Source organism: Saccostrea echinata, unplaced genomic scaffold (assembly GCF_033153115.1).
Source record: "Saccostrea echinata isolate AGI-Se365-2 ecotype Australia unplaced genomic scaffold, CSIRO_AGI_Sech_v1 ptg000002l, whole genome shotgun sequence".
NCBI classification, from domain to species: Eukaryota; Metazoa; Mollusca; class Bivalvia; order Ostreida; family Ostreidae; genus Saccostrea; species Saccostrea echinata.
In genome coordinates, this window is record NW_026889751.1 from 5,087,620 (window position 1) to 5,107,636 (window position 20,017).

The following is a 20,017-nucleotide window of genomic DNA, read 5'->3' on the forward strand; positions in this document are numbered from 1 at the left end:
AAAAATGGATAGGCCATACATGTCCTTGCATAAAAGAATGTAGATATGATCAATATGAAAGGAAAGGCAAATGCAAAGTTTTCATGGAGCAATCAATTGGGTAATACTAAAGGCCCCTTGGATAATAGTCTTATTAATAAGTATCCAATACAAAAGAGAACCCTTATTTCTTAACTGTCAGAATCTTCATGTTCTATTTAACCTCATCAGGACAGATGTCCAGAGAGTCATTCAAAGACTCTGACTGTTTTAGCAGCTTTCATTAAAAAATGGTACAAAAAAGACTTCTAAGAAACAAAATTTTTACCATCTGTTCTTGTCCATTTTTAGCTCACCTCAACAAAGTTGGGGGAGCTTATGTAATAATCTCAGCGTTAGCATCCCAGGTTAAAATTTTTAGAGCAGATTTCTTTTCAAGTACTTCTATGCCCTATATTAATCAGAAATCCATGGATGGTGCTTCTAGTATGTTTCATTGTACCAGTCAAGGTTTCAGATGCTGCAATTTCAGCTAAAGAATGACCAGGTTAATGTTTTTGGAGCAGGTTAAAGTTTTTGGAGCAGGTCTCATTTCCAAGTAACTATGAGCTCTATTTTGACCAAATTTGCATGGATGATATATCTAAGGATGCACACTACCAGGCTTGCTTCGGATGCTGGATCTAACCAACATTTTTGGATGAGTGACCACATTAAAATTTTTGGGGCAGATTCATTTTAAGGTAACTACATGTATAATCCTTATGTTGACAAAACTTGTATGGATGATACATCTAAAGTTGTATACTACTTGACATGCCTCTGATGCTAAATCTGACCTATATTTTCTGGATGAGCGACCATGTTAAATTTTTTGGAGCAGGTTCATTCTGAAGAAATTTATGCTAATGAACTTTGCATTACATTTATTGATACAAACTACCAGAGTTGCTTTGGATAGGGTATCTGACCTTCATTTTCCAAATGAGTGACCATGTTAAAAGTTTTTGGAGCAGGTTCATTCTATAGTAACTTCAGTCCATATGTTGACTAAACTTGTTTGGATGAAACGTCTAAGGATGCATACTACTGGACTTGCTTTGGATGCTGAATCTGACCTACATTTTCCAGATAAATGACCAGGTGAAAGGTTTTGGAGCAGACTCATTCCAGTGTAACTTCAAGCCCTACCTAGACTAAACTTGCATGGAAGATGCATCAACGGATGAACTCTCTCAAACTTGCTTCAGATGCTGAATTTGACCTACAATTTCTGGACAAGTGATTAGTTTAAAGTTTTTGGAGCAGACTCATTCCCAAGTAACTGCAAGCCCTATCAGACCAAAAGTGCATAATGTTGCATCTAGGTATACACACTACTAGATTACATGTATTAGTTTAGTGTGGGACTTTGCCTTACTTAAAGAAAACATTCGTGAGGTGAGCTCTGTAACCTTTGATTACCTATGTTTAATTTTTTGAACATTTTCAGTTTCAATCTGATTAAAAAAGTTCTTTGGTTCACTCTGAAATTTTGATAGTCACAAATATCAGAAATTTTGAGCAAATCAAAGATCTTATTTTATGCAATTTCAACTAATTCTGGATTATAGAATGAAGAGGGACTAATTTGTGAAATTCATTCCTCCCTATATAGTGCTTAAGGAGTGGTGCAAAATTCATGCAATATCTCTAAAGTTTTCTATACACCTGGACATCTAGCAGGCAAACTATGATCAGTTAACCATCAAAAATCAGTTAATTTATAATTTCTGGTTCAAGGATTTAAGTTCCAGGGTTGGACCAGGTATTGAAAAAACCTAATACATGTACATCTATAACTGCTGAGGAGGAAAATATGACAGACCAGACCAGGATTTGAACCCGGGCCCCCTGAATCACAAGTCTCTACCAACTGAGCTATCTAGCCAACCTGCCAGACCACCACATTCCTCCCTCCTTAAAGATTTTTGCCTTTGAAGACACAAACCAGGTTTTCTCTGGCAGGTCTTTCACCTATCACTTCCATGGCATGGAACGGCACCAAATGTAATTGGTGAGGAGAAAAGTGTGACAGACCAGATTATAATGAAGACTCCACCTTCAAGCAAAATTGTGAAATTCAAGTACCTGGTGGAGCTAAGTTGGCCATATACTGAAAATTCTCTATACCTTTGACTGTTATTTCTCAACATATAGCAAGCAAACAGTTTGCATAATGCCAATGAACTTTAGAGTCCTTAAATTGTTTAACACATTGTATTTGCACCCCTGCCTCAGAGTGGGCTAAATTGATCATAATTAAAGTTCAATATCTTGAACACTGTAACTAAACACTAATTCTTTAAGTATTTACCCTTGTTATCTCAAATTCCAGGATATCTCAAAGTTTTTCCTCGGTTCCATTGAGTTCAAGATAACGAGGTTTGACTGTAATGTTGAAAATGCATCACATCTGTAAAATTCTTTTCTGAATACTCCTGAGCATTCAGGAGACAAACTTTATGATAATAAAGATTTCCTACCAAATTTGTTCACAGTTCCAGTCTCAAGTGAGGATGAGCTTGGCTTGCTTTGAGAAACTCATAATATTTAAATGATCAACAAGGTTTATGGATCTTTTGTTAATAACTAAGGTGACTTATTGCTTAGATCTGTTTTTGTCTCAAGAACCACTCTATTAATTTCAACCAAACTTGCCAATAAGTATCCTTGGGTGAAGGGAATTCAAGTTTGTTCAAATGAAGGGCAAAGCCCCCTTCCATGAGAAGATCATCAAAAAAAAAAAGAAAAATAGAGTGGGGTTATTTAAAAAATCTTCTCAAGAACCACTGGGCCATTAAATAGTTGAAACTTGTATGAAAGCTTGTTTACATAGTGTTGATTCAAATTTGTTCAAATCATGGCCCAAGGGGATAGGGTGGGGCCACAGTAGAGGATCAAAGTTTAAAAATCTTCTTGATGAGAACAGTGGGGCCATGATTGTATGCAAGCATTCTCTGGTAGTGCAGAGATTCAAGTTTGTTCAAATCAGGGTTTGATTAAGTTAGATGTATATTGTGAATTCATAACAACTTTGGAAATCCCATGTCCTTGGTTCAGGCCCCTGGGTGGGGCTACTAGGTCATATACAGAAATAATAATGACTTTGAAATTTTTTTTCTATAAAAGGACACTTCGTGGGCAAACCGATTTTATGATTTAATACTGTGAGTACATAATTCTTTACCAAAATTGGAAAATTCATGCTCCCTGGATCTAGCATTCAGGCTCCATGATGGGGCTAAGTTTATATTGAAAATGCATAAAATACTTTGAAAATCTTCATGTTTAGTTGTTTACCTGTTGACTTTCAGCAAAAAAATATATATATATAGATGTTAACAATGAACACTTATCCCTTTTACAAAATTATAAAATTTATGCCTCCTGGCTCAGGGATTAGACCAGGGGTAGGGGCTAAGTTGGCCATATATTGAAAATTCAATACATCTTTGAAGATCATCTTCTTTTCTAAAGGAAATCTAGTGAGCATCTTGATTTTATAATTACATGTACCGGTACATTGAATGCATAACCCTTTACAGAAATCTGAAAATTCATGTTTGCTAGTTCCAGCACTTCAACATTAAAGAATTCAGGTCATTTTTATTTATGGTTGTCTTATTCCTTGTTTTTCTTCTATCCTCTGTACCACACTACTAAGTAGAGCTGAACTATACAGACCATAGGCTGAATTGAAAGTTGACTGGGAATACCCTTATAGGAAAGGAGAACACTGGCAGATTTAGAGGGGGCAGGGGGCTTGGGCCCCCCTTTTGTGTCCAAAAATATTCATTAGATTTCATAAATATTTTTTTTAGCTCACCTGAGCTGAAAGCTCAAGTGAGCTTTTCTGATTACCTGTTGTCCGTCGTCCGTCCATCTGTCTGTAAACTTTTCACATTTTCAACTTCTTCTCAAGAACCACTGGGCCAATTTTAACCAAACTTGGTACAAAACATCCTTGGGTGAAGGGGAGTTTAAATTGAAAAAATGAAGGACCAAGCCCCCTTCAAAGGGGAGATAATCAAGAAAAGACAAAAATTGGGTGGGGTCATTAAAAAATCTTCTTCTCAAGAACCACTGAGCCAGAAAAGCTGAAACTTATGTGGAAGCATCCTGGGGTAGTGTAGATTCTAAATTGTTCAAATCATGACCCCCGGGGGTAGGGCGGGGCCACAATAGGGAATCCAAGTTTTACATTGAAATATGTAGAAAATATCTTTAAAAATCTTCTTGTCAAGAACCACTGGGCCAGAAAAGCTGAAACTTATCTGGAAGCATCCTGGGATAGTGTAGATTCTAAATTGTTCAAATCATGACCCCGGGGGGTAAGGCGGGGCCACAATAGGGAATCCAAGTTTTACATTGAAATATATAGGAAAAATCTTTAAAAATCTTCTTCTCTAGAACCACTGGGTCAGAAAAGCTGAAACTTATTGGAAGTATCCTTGTGTAGTGTAGATTCTAAATTGTTCAAATCATGACCCCGGGGGGGGGGGGGGGTAGGGCGGGGCCACAATAGGGAATCCAATTTTTACATCGAAATATATAGGAAAAATCTTTAAAAATCTTCTTCTCAAGAACCACTGGGTCAGAAAAGCTGAAACTTATTTGGAAGCATCCTCAAGTAGTGTAGATTCTAAATTGTTCATATCATGACCCCCGGGGGTAAGGCGGGGCCACAATAGGGAATCCAAGTTTTACATTGAAATATGTAGTAAAAATCTTTAAAAAACTTCTTCTGAAGAACCACTGGGCCAGAAAAGCTGAAACTTATGTGGAAGCATCCTTGGGTAGTGTAGATTCTAAATTGTTCATATCATGACCATGGGAGGAGGGGGATGGGTTAGGGTGGGGCCACAAAAGGTATAACAACGTAGGAAATCAGGTGAAGAACAGCAGGGCCAAAGTTACTCAGGTGAGCGTTGTGGCCCATGGGCCTCTTGTTTTTTGGTTGGTCCCTGGGCCCCCACCTGGACCTGCAATTGGTTGGACCCTGTCCCCCCTTTTTTTTTCAAGAATCCTGGATCTGCCACTGGAAGAAGAGAAAGGGCCCACAGGGTTTGGTTAATTTGGTCATATTTTGACAATACATTACATCTTTGAAAATCTTCATATTTACTCACGGATATCTGGCAGAATTTTTTTTTGCTTGATTATTATAACCACTAAGCCCTCTTCCAAACTTGTCAAAATTCATGCCCCCTTTAACCCCTTGGCTCATGGATCAGGCCCCAAGGTGCTTAGTTGGTCATATTGAAAGTAAGTTATGGACATGAAGCACACAGATTGTTTGCAGTGATTAGCAGCTAATCCTCTGCAAAAATTATAAATTCTAGTCCCTCTGGACCAGAGATTAGGCCACAGAATGGGACTAAGTTGGGATGAGATGCCCTTAGGGGATGAGAGTTTGTTTAAATAAAGGTACATGCCCTCTTGAAAGGGGAGATGATACGTGTAGCATTAAAAGGTGACTCAGGTGAGGCTTGTGGCCAACAGGCTTTTTGTAGATAGTGTACCCTAATTCTCTTCTCCTGAATTAAAAGAAGGCAAGCTGCATTAATATGTTAATGATTATCAAGTTCTTGTGAAACTGTAAAATATTAGTGACATTTTAGTGACAAATGTTAGCGAAGTATATGGAATAAAAGATGTCACGAATAATAGTTGGTTTACAGTAAGCTTAGGCCAGTTTCAGGTGGGCCCAAAGTGGTCATAGTCTGCATCTCATGATACTCAGGTGACCATTAAGGCCCATGAGCCTCTTGTTTGGGCCAAGTCTTTCATATTTGGTAAGTAACACTTTTAGTGGAACACATCCTTGTCAATCAGATTGACCACAGACCACATACATGAACAAAGAAAATTAAACTTTTTTTGTTTTGAGACTTTGCATATGACTTTGAAGTGGAATATCTTTCAGATTCAACATCCATGTCCATCAGGTTGATTGAGTAAAGGTCAAATTATACATCTAAAAAAATTAAACTCTAGTTAAGGTTTCACCATGTGTTTATTAATTTTATGATCACCTCTCTGGTACATTCTAACTGCACATTTATAATGATTTCCAAATTATGCAGAAAAAAAGTGTAAATTTTGTTCAAGTTTTTAAAAGTCTAATAAGATTTTTGATTTCTGCATATCTTTGGTGGGAAAATGTACATTGTGGAATACATCTACATTCCTGTTATGAGAAAGTCACCTATTATACCGTATTTTGTCATGCGTCTGTGATCAGAGTTGACCTTTGTTTAATAACCATACAAGATCTATTTTACACAGGTAAGAATAACAAGACATGATTAATTACATGGTAGTACTGAGTGTAGGCAGTCCAATGGGGCCCCTTTCCGTTTTATCGAACTTATCAACACCACAAATTAGGTTTGACAGTTGTCTACATCAGAGGACCATGTGCTTTTGTTATGCGCAAACATGTCAAAGCCTGTGTTGCGATTGCGCAGGTCATGCGAAGCATGAAGTTTTGTTATAAGCGGGAATTTACCTGGGTGTTCAGGTGGCCTCGGGCAGAGAATGGTGTGTATCGAAAACTTTCACATTAGAATAATATTTATTTGTATAAAAAAGTGAAAAAGTCACGAAAACTAGTCGAAAAAGCTGTGAAGGAAAGATGCGACGAATATGACAACGATACTATGTTATATAGCGACTACACCTGGCTGAATCAGGTGTTTTGACGGAAGAGCACCAAACTACCCCGAACTATTGAGTACTACCGTTTGTCATCGGAGGAAGATGTTGCTGCACATACCCCGTTATAAAGTCTCAGAAAGACCATGAAGGTCTCATTGTTATGTTTGGTTTTCTCGGCTTTTTGGCTCCTGGAAGTTGATGGGAGAAAAGTCACTGGAGGTAAAAATATTTATTTCATTTTATTCTTACCTTGACGTGAAACTGATAGGTGATTATCAGCCGTAATCTGTAAATACAGTAGTGTAATAACACCTCTGTTGATATTAAGAATTTACGTTGGTGAAATATTGTTAGAGATTTTAAAGACCTGTCGAAGAAGGAAAAAGAAATATTTATCTGTGAAATCATTATATATACACAACCATTTAAACATTAAATTCTGATGTTTTGGTTACTTTGATTTCATTTGAAAAATAATTCTACGTTCTTTACAAATTTGCCTGCCAGGTTTAATAAAATTTCAACACTTTTATTTCAAGCCAATTCAAATTGTTTTGTCAGATAAAACGGTGACATTAAATTAATTTAGATCAAAAGATTCTATTCAAGTTTCCCTGCTTGTTATGTAGAATGTGACCATGTAAGTTAGATTTCTGGAAACTTGATTAATTTCAGAAAAATGTCACCTTTTGAAAGTGTTGCTTTGAAGATTTTGGCTTTTGTCAGGACGTATAAGCACCTATGAGCTAGGAGATAAACTCATTAAACTTAGAGTATTGCTAGGAATTTTAATTTTGAACATGCGAACAAAATGAATTGTCTGCAGAAAGATTCCAACAATTATGAAAATTTGTTTTGTATAATGATTGAAATTTGTGTGGTCCAAAATGACAAATGTCTTTCAGTTCCCCTCAGATCACAAAGTATCTGTTGTTCAGAATTTGATTCGTGTTCATGGGGGTATAAAATTTCAAGAAGGCCTCTTTGGTCCTTTGACCAGTAAACTAGTGATTATTATCCATACAAAAAAATATGTTGTGTATCAATTCAGTGTTTAGTGTGTTAAAAACATGCAGGTATAAACTTGACTATATATCAATTCCCAAAGAAAGAAATTTAAAAAAAAAAATTCATTTTTTAAAAAATGTTTTTATGATTTAATATTTGTTGTTTCATTGAAATTTTCCATACCCCCCTTCCCTTTTAAAAATTGCATAACATGGTATATTCATTATGAATGTAAGTTATGTACTAGAATTAAGTGGATTGAATTGCATATGATGATATACCTGGATTGGGAAGAAGACAATCTATTACGTGTATCCTACTCAATGTTTAAAAGGATCTATACTTCCTTTGATCTAAAAGATAAAAAAGCAACAAACAAAACAGACCAAGGTCTAGATTGAATTAAACATGATAAGTTCAGTGCCGAATAGGATATGGTCATCCGATATATACCTGAATGGTGGGAAACTTTGAGAAAGACGTATATGGTGGGATGTAAATAACAAATTCAATGTTTGTTTATAATACCTATAAAAGCATTGATAAAAAATTAGTGTTCAGGTGTTAAAAGGTAGATTATTTTAGGAAGGCAATGATAATCTTTGATCTCTGAATAAAAGTAAAAAAAGTGAACAGATCTAGTTTCCAAAAATGTTCATACCTGTGTAACCGCTATACATGTGGAGGACAAAATTATTAACAGTCTTAGTTTTAACAATATGATACCTGCAAAGTGGGTCAAAAAAAACCTTAATTTTCAAGTTGCTGCATGATCAGGTATTTTCATATCGATTTCCCCAAGAAATAAAACTTGTCAGCCTTCACTAAAATCATGCAATAAAATAATCAAACAACCTTCATGATACGAATAATATTTATGTTAATTTAAGAAGTAAGAGAATTAAATCAGATTAAAAAGTTCAGAAGTTAATTAGGATTGTATATATTTATAGAATTTTATTGACTTCTTTAAATAGATTACTTATTTTAAAAGATTTTTATTTAGAAATGCCACAAGATTTTGATTTTAGTCATGCTGCCACTTTTTTTTTTTTTTTTTTAGAATTTGTGCATTTTTGTACATTGGACAAGCATTCTTAATTGGTAAATTTGCTTGTGCATTTTACTTGTACTTCATGACTAAATATGACATGCTTATGCAAATTGTTAGTGTTTTTCGGAATATGAAGTATGATTTTAAAAAAGAAATATCAATTGTGTATTTTATGTACACAATTAAAATGATGGCCATTGCTTTCATTAAGCAAAATTGAATAAAATGCATTAATCTGACATTTGTCACATTTTGTGTCTATTCTGGAGAAGGTTTATTTATAAGGCAGTCGGAACATTCATATCACTGGTGGATTATTCATGGCTGAACAAATCTGTGATCATTATAAAGAAGAAGGAGAATTTTTAGACTATAATACTGTCATTTGGACACGACTGACAAACTTATGTCCAATTTATGAGAAATAGTTGTGGTCTCATTACCAAATCCTTAGGTATGGCCCATACAGGGATGAAGTGCCCATCAATAGTGCTTTGACATAATACTATGTATTTATTTCTAGACATAAGAGGTTTTAGTTTTACGGACTGAAGAGGGACTATTTTTCAGATTTATAGTTTTGTATTTGGAAAAACAGTCTTTAATGTTGAATGAATTGTTCCTGTAAATCATTTTTTAAAGAGAGCTTGGATTGTTTATAATATTTAATTTGTACATATCTCTACCACCTGCAAAGTTGGGACCTTGAAGTTCAGAGGATTGCATGGAGATGTTTTTTTTCTGTTGAAGACAACATCTATTATTATGCCCCTGTAATCATGGTCTGTCTAGCTGGCTGTCTGTCTGACTGTCCACAAAAACTTTAACCTTGGCCATAACTTTTGAGTGGTTGGTGCTAGGGCTTTCAGATTTCACATGTGTAGTTCTTGTGAGAAGGCGTTTCCTTGGACACTATTAATTATGACCATTTGACCTTGATGTTTGACTTGCTTTTGGAAAACGTTACCCTTTTCCATATCTTTTCAATGGTTGCTGCTAGGGCTTTCATATTTCACAGGTATATTCCTCGGTACAAGACCTTACTTTGGGTACCAACTTATTTGATTTGCATTTGAGAAAGTTTAACCTTCACTATTATAAGTAGCCATATTGGGGCATCAGTGTTTCACAAACACATCTTGTTTTTGCATAGTACTACATGAAATCAAAGGAAAGAATTTTAATGAATGTACAGGATGGATCTGAATTAAGGTCAAAGTTGTAATGTCAACACCAAACAATCTCTTTTAGGACTGTGTTGCAGAATATTACATTTATTAATAATTTATTATAGTTATGCAATTTAAATGCAAATCTTGTTAATGAAATATTTTTAACCCAGAAAAAAACCCCACAAACACAAAGGTGAAAGTTGATTTGATTTGGGTACTAAGTGCAGAATAAGGTTAAGAAAATTTGACATTTAAGATTATTGAACATATAATAGAACAACACTTCACATAGTTGATGCACATGAGGAAATCTGATTTATGAGGAGACAGAATTACAGGGTCGGCTAAGCGGTGACCAAGTGCAGCCATAGATCATATTTCTGGGCTTTTGAATTGTTAGGAGATCATTGGAAAAACTACTGACCTCACAACAACAGTAGAACGTGAAGGGTAAAATCAGTTTTCTTTCCCTTTGAAAATAGATCATTACCTAAGAACTGTTGAAACATATTTGGAATTCTTGATATATGTGATATTTAAAAATTGGGTATAAGCAATTATTAACCCATGAAAAGAGTCTTTTTGTTTCAATGTCACCTAATATATAGCAAAGGAATTGAGACTAGCCAAATATAATTTACCAATAATGGGGCAATGTGTTTATCAGAGTAAGCCCTACTCAACTACTGCTTTATTGAGGAATGTGATCAGGAGGGACTGGAAACCGTCCAAATATTAAAATGTATAGATTAAAGCCGTAATCACACAGGGCTTTGTTGTCTTTATCCCTGCTTTACATTTTTATGTACACACAAAATGTTTGTGTATGCGCCTTAGAGAGTAGAACACCAAAATTAAAGTGAACAGATTTTGCTGTGCTCCAGTCGAAGGATATGCAGTTATATTTAACTTCATCACAATTGTATTTTTTAAAATCTGTTCTATGAAAATATCCATAATGTTATTAATGAATATATTTTTGAGAAAAAATTAGAAGTATAATTAAGTTAAATTTTTAGGCTTTATAGTTTCCTGTTGAGATTAAATGTTTCCCTGATCACTTTAGTACAATTGTATGAATAGAGAGAAAGTTTTAAATTCCTGAAATTAGCTAAAGTATTTAATGTTGTACAGAAGTATCCTATTTTATAAAATTAAGTTTTACAAATTTAAGGAAACAGAGCTGTCTTCAAAAGTTTCTGTCTTGTATAACAAAGGACAAAACATGCATGGCTTGAAATCACTTCTGTTGGGGCCTGGTATCTGATAGGTGCTATCTGCTTTTAATGTGAAGTTTGATTGTTTCTGATAAATGTTTTATTTGGATCATGAAGAGAGATGACAGAATGTCTGAAAAATGTGAAGAATTTTATTTTTGGTCTCGTATTGTGATGGATCGGTCTGTAAGTTTTTTGAGATTCTAATTATATACCTTTCTACATGATGTTATGTATGTCGGACCTTTTATTCTTTTCCGCTGTTTATACTTTGTAATACAATATTTTAGACGTATCACATATCTGTACCTCTGCCTTACAGGGGAGGTGTTTGTTGAAAAGTATAAAACTGTACACAACACTTTTTCCCATGAAATTTAAAGGAAATTCTTTAAACAAGACAGACTGTCCATACACAGATCTAGAAGTCCTAAGCTGGTGTATTTTCAAGGAAACAAAGGAGAAAACCATATTTTCACTAAAGTCTCTTCATTTTTACTGTAGGTTTACTGTAATATAAATTAGGATTATTTCCTTGAATGTGAATTTCATATTAAAAACATAGTCCAGTATGGTTCTAACTGACAATTATAATATTTGCCTCATTTCAAGAAATTTGCCACCAAAATATTTATATAGCAGCCTTAATTACAATAATAATAATCCTAGCTATTTATGTGGACTATTTACACATTAACCACAAAAATTGTGATAAGATTTATCTCTTGAATTTCTGACTTAAAACATCTGTGAAAGTCCACATGCTGGCACAGAGTAAGTGAGGATTTAATACACTGATTCATATTATAGAAGTATTAGTACTGACAGGTTACCTCTGTTATCACAAGAAGACTGTGAAAACTCAGCTTCTGTAAATGTTGGTGTATTCATTCGTTTAATTAGCTGTTTAACTGACCACTAGGGGGGTTATTATGAGGGGGATGCCAGGGTGAGGGTAAACAGATGTCCAGATGAGTACGGGGCAGGAGTTAATCAACAAAAATCCACTACTGATTAAATAATGCCATCTTGTATTTATTTATAAGATGGTAACAAATTGTGAAGATAAAAATAATTGTACACCTCTATCAAAATGCTGAAAAATTATTTTATCAAGTCTTTTTATAAATCTGTTTTCTTTGCTATCTATTTCAAATTTTGAAAAAAATATTCTGTGAATTTTTAATATTTAGCATTAATTACCACAGTATAAACTAATTTTGGAGACATTTCCTTTGCGCTATTTGTATGTGTGGTTCAAACTTTCCTTTTAGTGCATTCCACTAACTTGCTAAAGAAATTAAATTTAGAGAATAGTTCTCTTGAAAAGAAAGATGGAATATTTGATGAGGGGGATGTTTTTGATGTGTTGTATTCGATGAACGTGGCAAACAGCCTGTGATAAAGTGGATGCATTTTATGGTAATGACAGAAATTTATCAAGTGATATATAAGCAGCTATGAATAATCTTATATGCCCACAATTAGTTCTTGTGAATCTAGCATATCTCTCCCATCTTAAATTGGTTTAGAAATGATATAAAAGTTCATCTAAATGATTGAGAAGGGGAAAGATAGTCTTTGATGTTTGAATTTAAGCATAATGTGTCATGCTTCTTGGTTTCAATTCATATTCTGTCTGATAGGCTTAAATGTATTGGTGTGTGGATGGAAGGAGTGCTGTAGACCTCTTTGGTCTATTAATTGGAATGTGAAAATGGTGATAGAAAAAAAAAATCCTTCCCTAGGGTTTAACTGGCCAGGTACATGAAAGAGTCCATAAAAGTATATACATGCAAAACAACTCAGTTTTTGGAGAAGAAGACCTGCTCTTCTGAATGACTATTTTCATTGTTGGGTACTACGTTGTTGGTTTGTGGGGGTGACCTTATGCATTGCACCATTTGATGAGCTCAGAGGTGTTTGTCTTGGCAGCAACTTGGCATCATAAAAAATGTATTGATTAGTCATCACTTTGTTTCTTCCTTTGAATTCAAGTGAATCATATTTTGCAAAATATTTATAAATGCAGTATATGAATACTGATGATTTACTGGTGGTCTTTATTGGATCTGACAGTTCTTTTAGTGGGAACTTGATTGCATGGTGAAACAATCTGCACTTAAAGAAAAGGTCAAGGGTCATTTAGACCTGAAATCCATGTAGGTTTTCAGAGAGCTAGAAACCCAAGCTCCATTATAGAATATGGACAATTAATGTGAAAACTCAAGAATATATATGTATTAGAATGGAAAGAAACTATATACTTTATAAATTTAAAAACAAAAACAAAAAACCAAAACCCCACAATGTATATCAATAAACATTTTAATTGGTGGTGGCCAATTTTTCTGAGGATAGCTAAATATTGAAGGTTTTGCTTGGATGTAATTGTATGGACAAACATCTCAGGTTGAAGCCTATAGTATCAATATTTATTTAGTTTTCGTAACAGGTATCCATGGAAATTCATGGAAGTAGTATACCCACAAAATATAAAATTCAACAGTAGCTGGATTACATGTATGAACTTATGACAAATAGTTCATAGTTTTCAGGAGACATTTTCTAATATTTGACAGGGTTGGAATTTAAAAAGTCTCCTAAGAATACAACTGTGGAGGAGGACCAGAGACATGCATTCCACTGCAGCATAAAGCGATCCACAGGGTGCAAAAGAAAACATGTCAAGGTCAAATGGTACCACAATGGCGTCAAGCTGAAGAAAAGGGGACGGAGTAGCAATTTCCGATTAAAGAGTTCTGGAGCTGTTCTTCTTTTCAACAACATCAAAGTTGAAAATCGTGGGGAATACTACTGCATTGTCAACTGTGGCTGCTGCAATGGTACCACAGGCAGGGCCAAGTCAGAAAAGGCATACCTCAAAGTGGAAGGTAATGCAATTGATCTCTCATGTATGTTTTTCTTGTGTATCACCTACACTTATGTATCTTGTGTATCACCTACACTAGACTTGTGTATCACCTACACTTATGTATCTTATGTATCACCTACACTTGTGTATCATCTACAATTGTGTATCACCTACACTTTGTGAATCCTGTGAGAAGGCAGATTAGAATTTCATTTTCATATATGGAGTACAATTCAGTATTTTTTATGAAGTCCATTCAGAAAATTCTGAATTGTGTTCATGTTATATACTGTTTTATGAACCAGTTCATACACTGCTGGCTAGGAGAATACATGTATATCTTTGTTTACATAAAGAAAAGCTGAATATTACAAAAGAAAATTAATATATAACAAGAATTTCAATAAATTTGAAGTGAAGAGATGAATTTTTCCATTTGAAGAGACTGTTTTAGAAATATTTTCATTTATTTAGTTTAATTTGCCAATTATAAAATTTGAAGCAGTGAGTTCTGATTCATTGAATGTTAAATAAATTGCCTCCTGCCACCTCTTATTGAAAGCCCTGATATTAGGTCATATATTAGTTGTTTTTAAGGAACAGGCTTATTTTAACATGGATACTGAATTTAGAATTTGCTCTCTCTAATACAGAGGTAGAACCTGCTCCTGGTACTGTACCATTGCAATGAATGTTCAGATGATTTGGTCCAAAAAGTACTTTGATTAAAATCTGTTGCATGTAGTTGATTGCTAATGTCCCCACCCCTTGATTCTGAACAATTATTCATTCATAAATAAGTAGGCCAGTTTAAATCCACAAGAGATTCATATCAGATTAGAAATAAAGGTATTTCAGGTACATCTTTTACTTTCTAAATAAACTGTGGTTCTTGTAAGGGTGCATTAAGATTTGGGCTATGTTTGTTTTTCTCTCACACTTGACTATGTTTTTATATACCGCTTTGTCAGGCGTGAATCACTCCGATCATGTTATCATAAATTACACAAAACATATTTATTCAAATTGGAAAAAACCTTGTGCTATTACAATTCTGAGATAAATGGCAATTAATGAAAGAGATATAGGTAATATTGACACCGAAGTGTAGGGTTGATGAAAGGTTTGCCTGATTTTGTGGCACCAAGTGCCCCCCGAGTAAATATGTGGACACTACATCACACACTGTGGTAGGTAAAAACCCTCCAAACATGTCACCCCAACAGAGAAAGCCAGCGACATTTCACAGTAAATGGCCACTTGAGTTATGTCTGCACTGGAAATCTGTTTTGTTAAGAAGCTTTCTGATATCCATCAGAATAGTGCATGCTCTCACTAAGTCACTCTTCTTTACAGAAGGAGTACCTAGCCATAAAATAAAGGCATTTAACCAAGAAGACAGCTTGTTTGCAGGGCTTTGTAAAGCTGTTAGAATTTTTATTCAGTTGGCTAGTTTCTTTTGTTTTTGAATGAACAGACAGACAAGTGTATCATTTAATCATTTTGGGGACTTGGAAATAATTCCAATTTTTTTTTTTTTAATTTTTGGTTAAACTTTAAATTGCACCAAAGATATTAACTGAAAATTTAAAGAGAGTAATCAAGTGATGGAGTTAGTTCCCTTTTCACAGCATTTTTATAAAGTTTGTTCCATTGTATTTTTTTAAATTATCATTCGTATTAGAAAAAAAAAGGTGGGATTAAAATCTAACTCAGATTATGTGTCTTGCATGCATAGCTTGGATAAAAACACATATTTGGCATGTGTCTTCATTGCAAAACTAATATTCTCTTAAGTGAAAATGCTACCACAGTGCACAAATCTACAGATATGAAAAGGAATTGATTTTATATGCTGATAAGAAAGAAATTTAGGCAATGCATTTAAGTCAAGATTAGCAGATTTTGTGTATATGAAATCAATACCTTCAACATTTTGATATTTTTTGCAGAGGAATAATGGCATGTAGGTTTGTTCCCAGACAAATTAATATTTTGGCATTATTGAGAGGGCATTTTAGGAGATTTGACAGTACAAAATGGGTGTCTCCTATGCTTAATCCAATCAATACACAGACCTGACAATTCCTGTTTGTGTTTATAGAACACACCCTAAAGTGTCACTGCTGATATTAATGAAACTGTTTGAAACATTCATTGTTTTCAAATAGAGCCATTTATTAGGTCACCTGGGTCACTCAGGTGACCTCTTGCTATCTGTTTTTGTCCGCCGTCGTCCGTCCTGCCTTAACATTTGAACATTTTCAGCTTCTTTACCAATTTCAACCAATTTTGGTATGTAGCATCTATGGGCAAAGGGAAACAAAAATTTTGAATTTCATGGCCTCCCTCCCTGCCCCCTGGGCCTGAGGGTGGGGCCAAAACCATCAAAATTGCTGCAATTTTTAAAAATCTTCTTCTTTACTCCTGAACATGAAGAAATCAAACTATAGGCATGATTATAATAAGCACTGATCCCTCTACCAAAATTTTTGAAATTTATGGGCCTAGAGTCAGGGGTTCTGGTGTTAGGGTAGGGTTCTTTTGATTTTATAGTGAAAATACATAAATTCTATAAACCTTTGTATATAAAGAAAACTAAGTACATAGTTATGATGAGCAAGGGTGCCTCTTCCAAAATTGTGAAACTCATTGCCCCTGGGTCAGGGGTTTTGGTCTTAGAGTTGTGTTCTATTGCTCATATAGTGAAAGTGCATTATTTCTTTGAAAATCTTCTCTGCTGCTGGGTATTAAGCAGACAAACTAAGTGTGAATAAGGATGCCTCTTCCGAAATAGTGAATTTCATGACCCCTGGGTTTGGGTTCTGTTAGAACTGGGATCATATAGTGAAAATGCATGAATCCTTTGAAAATCTTCTCTGTTCCTGGGTAGTGAGCAGACAAACAAAGTGCATGGTTATGATGAGCAAGGGCTCCTCTTCCAAAATTGTGAAATCCCCTGGGTTAGGGGTTTTGGAGTTATGGTGGAGCTCTATTGATATACAGGTAAACTTCATTATCTCGACATCGTCAGGACCATCGGAAAATGTCGAATATCCGGGGTGTCGAGATATCAGAGTTGAGACTCGACGTCAAAGATTTCACTGCATAGCAAAACAGATACATGTAACAGTACATGACTAGTAGATCTATAGTAGTTAATTCGTCTTATTTCAGCAATCTCTAAAATATATTTGACTCTCTATATATATATGTATGTATAATCATATATATTACAGTATTTTATATATGTTTCCGTACTTCCTCCATTTATAAAAATAAACACATTATTCATTTCAAATAAATTTCTCTTTCTGTCATCAATAACGTACTCCAATTCACAACAGGATATTGTTTGCGCATTATAAATGCTGAACCGCTCGGCAGAGACTTCATTAAGACGGGAAAAAATAACTTTATGGTTTTTTTTATTATAATTTATTTTAAGAGATAAATATAAGACAGTACAATATCAATAGCATACATGCAATAAAACAACTTTCTGAATCAACTTTAATAAAGTTACGTTGATACAGCAATGGAAAACATTAGAAAGCACTGAGTCACAAGTTTAATGTTTAACACAGAGCACAGCACTAGTCCATTTACATGTAAGCACTAACTCAAAAGTTTTCCACATTTAGCACATCCTTACTGAATATCACGTTCAGCTGCACAGTCCTTGAAAAAGTTAGTTATACAGCTCTGGCGACGATCGACTGCAGGGATTTTTTTACCCTTTGATTCCAGGGGCCGGGGCCGTCAAGATTGGGAAAAATAGCGATATTTGGTTGAAATTGGGAAAAATATCTTCATACAAATAAATAGGAAAAAACAAGCAAAAGTCAAATATTTAATCATTTTTCTTTTTTTTTATAGTATAAAACTGGCTTAAACCAGCTTTAGTGATATGAAATAATAGCGGCTGTTGAAGTTCAGAAGCTTAAAAATGGCAAAGCCGCAGGGTATGATAGCATTGTAAATGAAAATATTTATACGTTGTCATCTTTTTTACCTTTATGTAAGAAGTTCTTTAAAATAACATTTGATAGTGGGTTTGTTCCAGATGAGTGGTTAATCGGTATTGTTTGACCAATTTATAAGAATAAGAGCAATTCAACCCAGTCTGAAAATTACCGTCCTTGGCAAACTGGAGAGACTGACATGATGCACGTTTATTTTTTAGATATCGATCCCGACTTTAATTTTTAAACATCGATCTAGCTGTAAAAAGTATGCATGCAAACATCCGTAGTTTTCTGAATAACTTCTCGGAAGCCCTCGGATGGCTCGTACATCGCACATAGAGAACATAAACACCTTTTTGTCATTATTTTATTTTAATAATTTACAACTTAATACTTTTTTTCATATTGGGAATTTTTAGGTATGATTTTGGGAAAAACATGCACTTTTCAGCATTGGGAATGGGGCCGAATTTCGGCCCCAGAGAGACCCTAAAAAAATCCCTGGACTGACTTCAAGTCTTCGGCGATAACACGTTGTTCAATTTTCTGCAGTGCAGGAATTAGGTCACTTGTGTTCTCGGTTATCTCCGCCCAGGTCCAGATAAGTTCAACGGCACTTGACACTGCATTTATAGATGGCTTTTTGACTGGTGGTACATGTACGTCATCTTCATCATCTTCACCGGCGTCCTCGTCACAGTTTCTTCCCGCCGACAGGATATTTTCTACAATTGCTGCGTCTGTACTGGCCTCAGATGTCTCTATGTTTTCGTCAACTCCAGCATACTCATCAAGGGGGGACTCTCAACCGAAGGGCAGCCAAGGGGATGTTGTCGTCGGGATCTTCATCCTCGGACACGGTCTCTTCTTCAGGTGCACTCGTGAAGTTAGCATGTCGGAAACAATTTTGAATTGTTTTTTCCGATACCTTTGCCCAAGCTTGATTTAGCATACGCATAGCGTCAAGGACACTAATTGTAAGCTCTTTCTGATTTTCAATTGCCTTCAGCTGCTTCAGAATGACCAGTTTCCTGTAATGGACTTTCATGTTCTGAATAATCCCCTGGTCCATTGGCTGAGTTTTACTGGTTGTGTTTGGGGGCAAGAAAATCAGAGTGACAGCTTTAAGTCCCGTTACTTTGGGATGGGCAGGACAGTTGTCCACTACCAAGGCCACGTTTCTCCCTTGGTAGTGAAACTTTCTGTCAAGTTTACGAACCCAGTTTGTAAAAAGCTCTGAAGTTATCCAGGCTTTAGTGTTGGCTTCGTATGAAGTTGGTAAACTTTTCACATTTTTAAAGCATCTAGGGTTTTTTGCCTTGCCTATGACAAGCAAAGGCAACTTGTCTGAACCAGACATGTTTGCACATGCAAGCACAGTTAGCCTTTCTTTGCCACTTTTGCCCCCGTGGCAATCTACACCTTTAAACTCTAAAGTTTTATCAGGTAATAAACGAAAAAACAGCCGTTTCGTCGGCATTGTATATGTCAGAGGGACTGTATTTGTCAAGAAGGGTTTTCAAATTTGAAGACCACTCTGTCATAGCAGTACTCTTTTATTTACAGAGTTTGATTCCCCACAAACTCGTTTAAACGTTATAGCATGACGTTCTTTAAATCTATCAAGCCAACCGGTGGAACATTTAAACTCCGTGTCGCCGAGCTGGGTAGCAATTCCTACAAGAAGGGGACCGGATACGGGAATGTTCTTGTCTCTTGCGGCCTTGAACCATTGAAGGACTGCCTGTTCCGTATTTTCATACATGGCTTTTCGCATTTTCTTGCGCTGAGGTCCAAAACTGCTTTCCTCGTATAGGCCTTTTTAATCTTTTCTGCATTCTTTAGCCACGTAGACAGGGTGTTGTGAGAAACTTCATATTTCTTGGCTATCTCGGCTTTAGACAACTGACCTCGTTCTACTTCAGTTATTGCTTGAAACTTTGTTTCAATAGAGTGGACTTTAAGTTTTCGCTTAACACCACCAGATAATCCAACTATCCCCCCGGGTTTTAGACCGGGTCCTTCATTGGATTGCTTATCTA

General features: G+C 35.3%; 1 protein-coding gene across 1 annotated transcript in view; it reads left to right on the forward strand.

Annotated features, from left to right (window-relative positions):
- Positions 1–20,017, forward strand: part of LOC133205851 (tyrosine-protein kinase transmembrane receptor Ror2-like) — a 41,317-nt gene that overhangs the window by 6,741 nt on the left and 14,559 nt on the right. Inside the window, 3 exon segments of the mRNA XM_061341739.1 lie at positions 2,779–2,782; positions 8,111–8,206; positions 13,715–14,026. Coding sequence (XP_061197723.1) covers positions 2,779–2,782; positions 8,111–8,206; positions 13,715–14,026 — 412 coding nt within the window.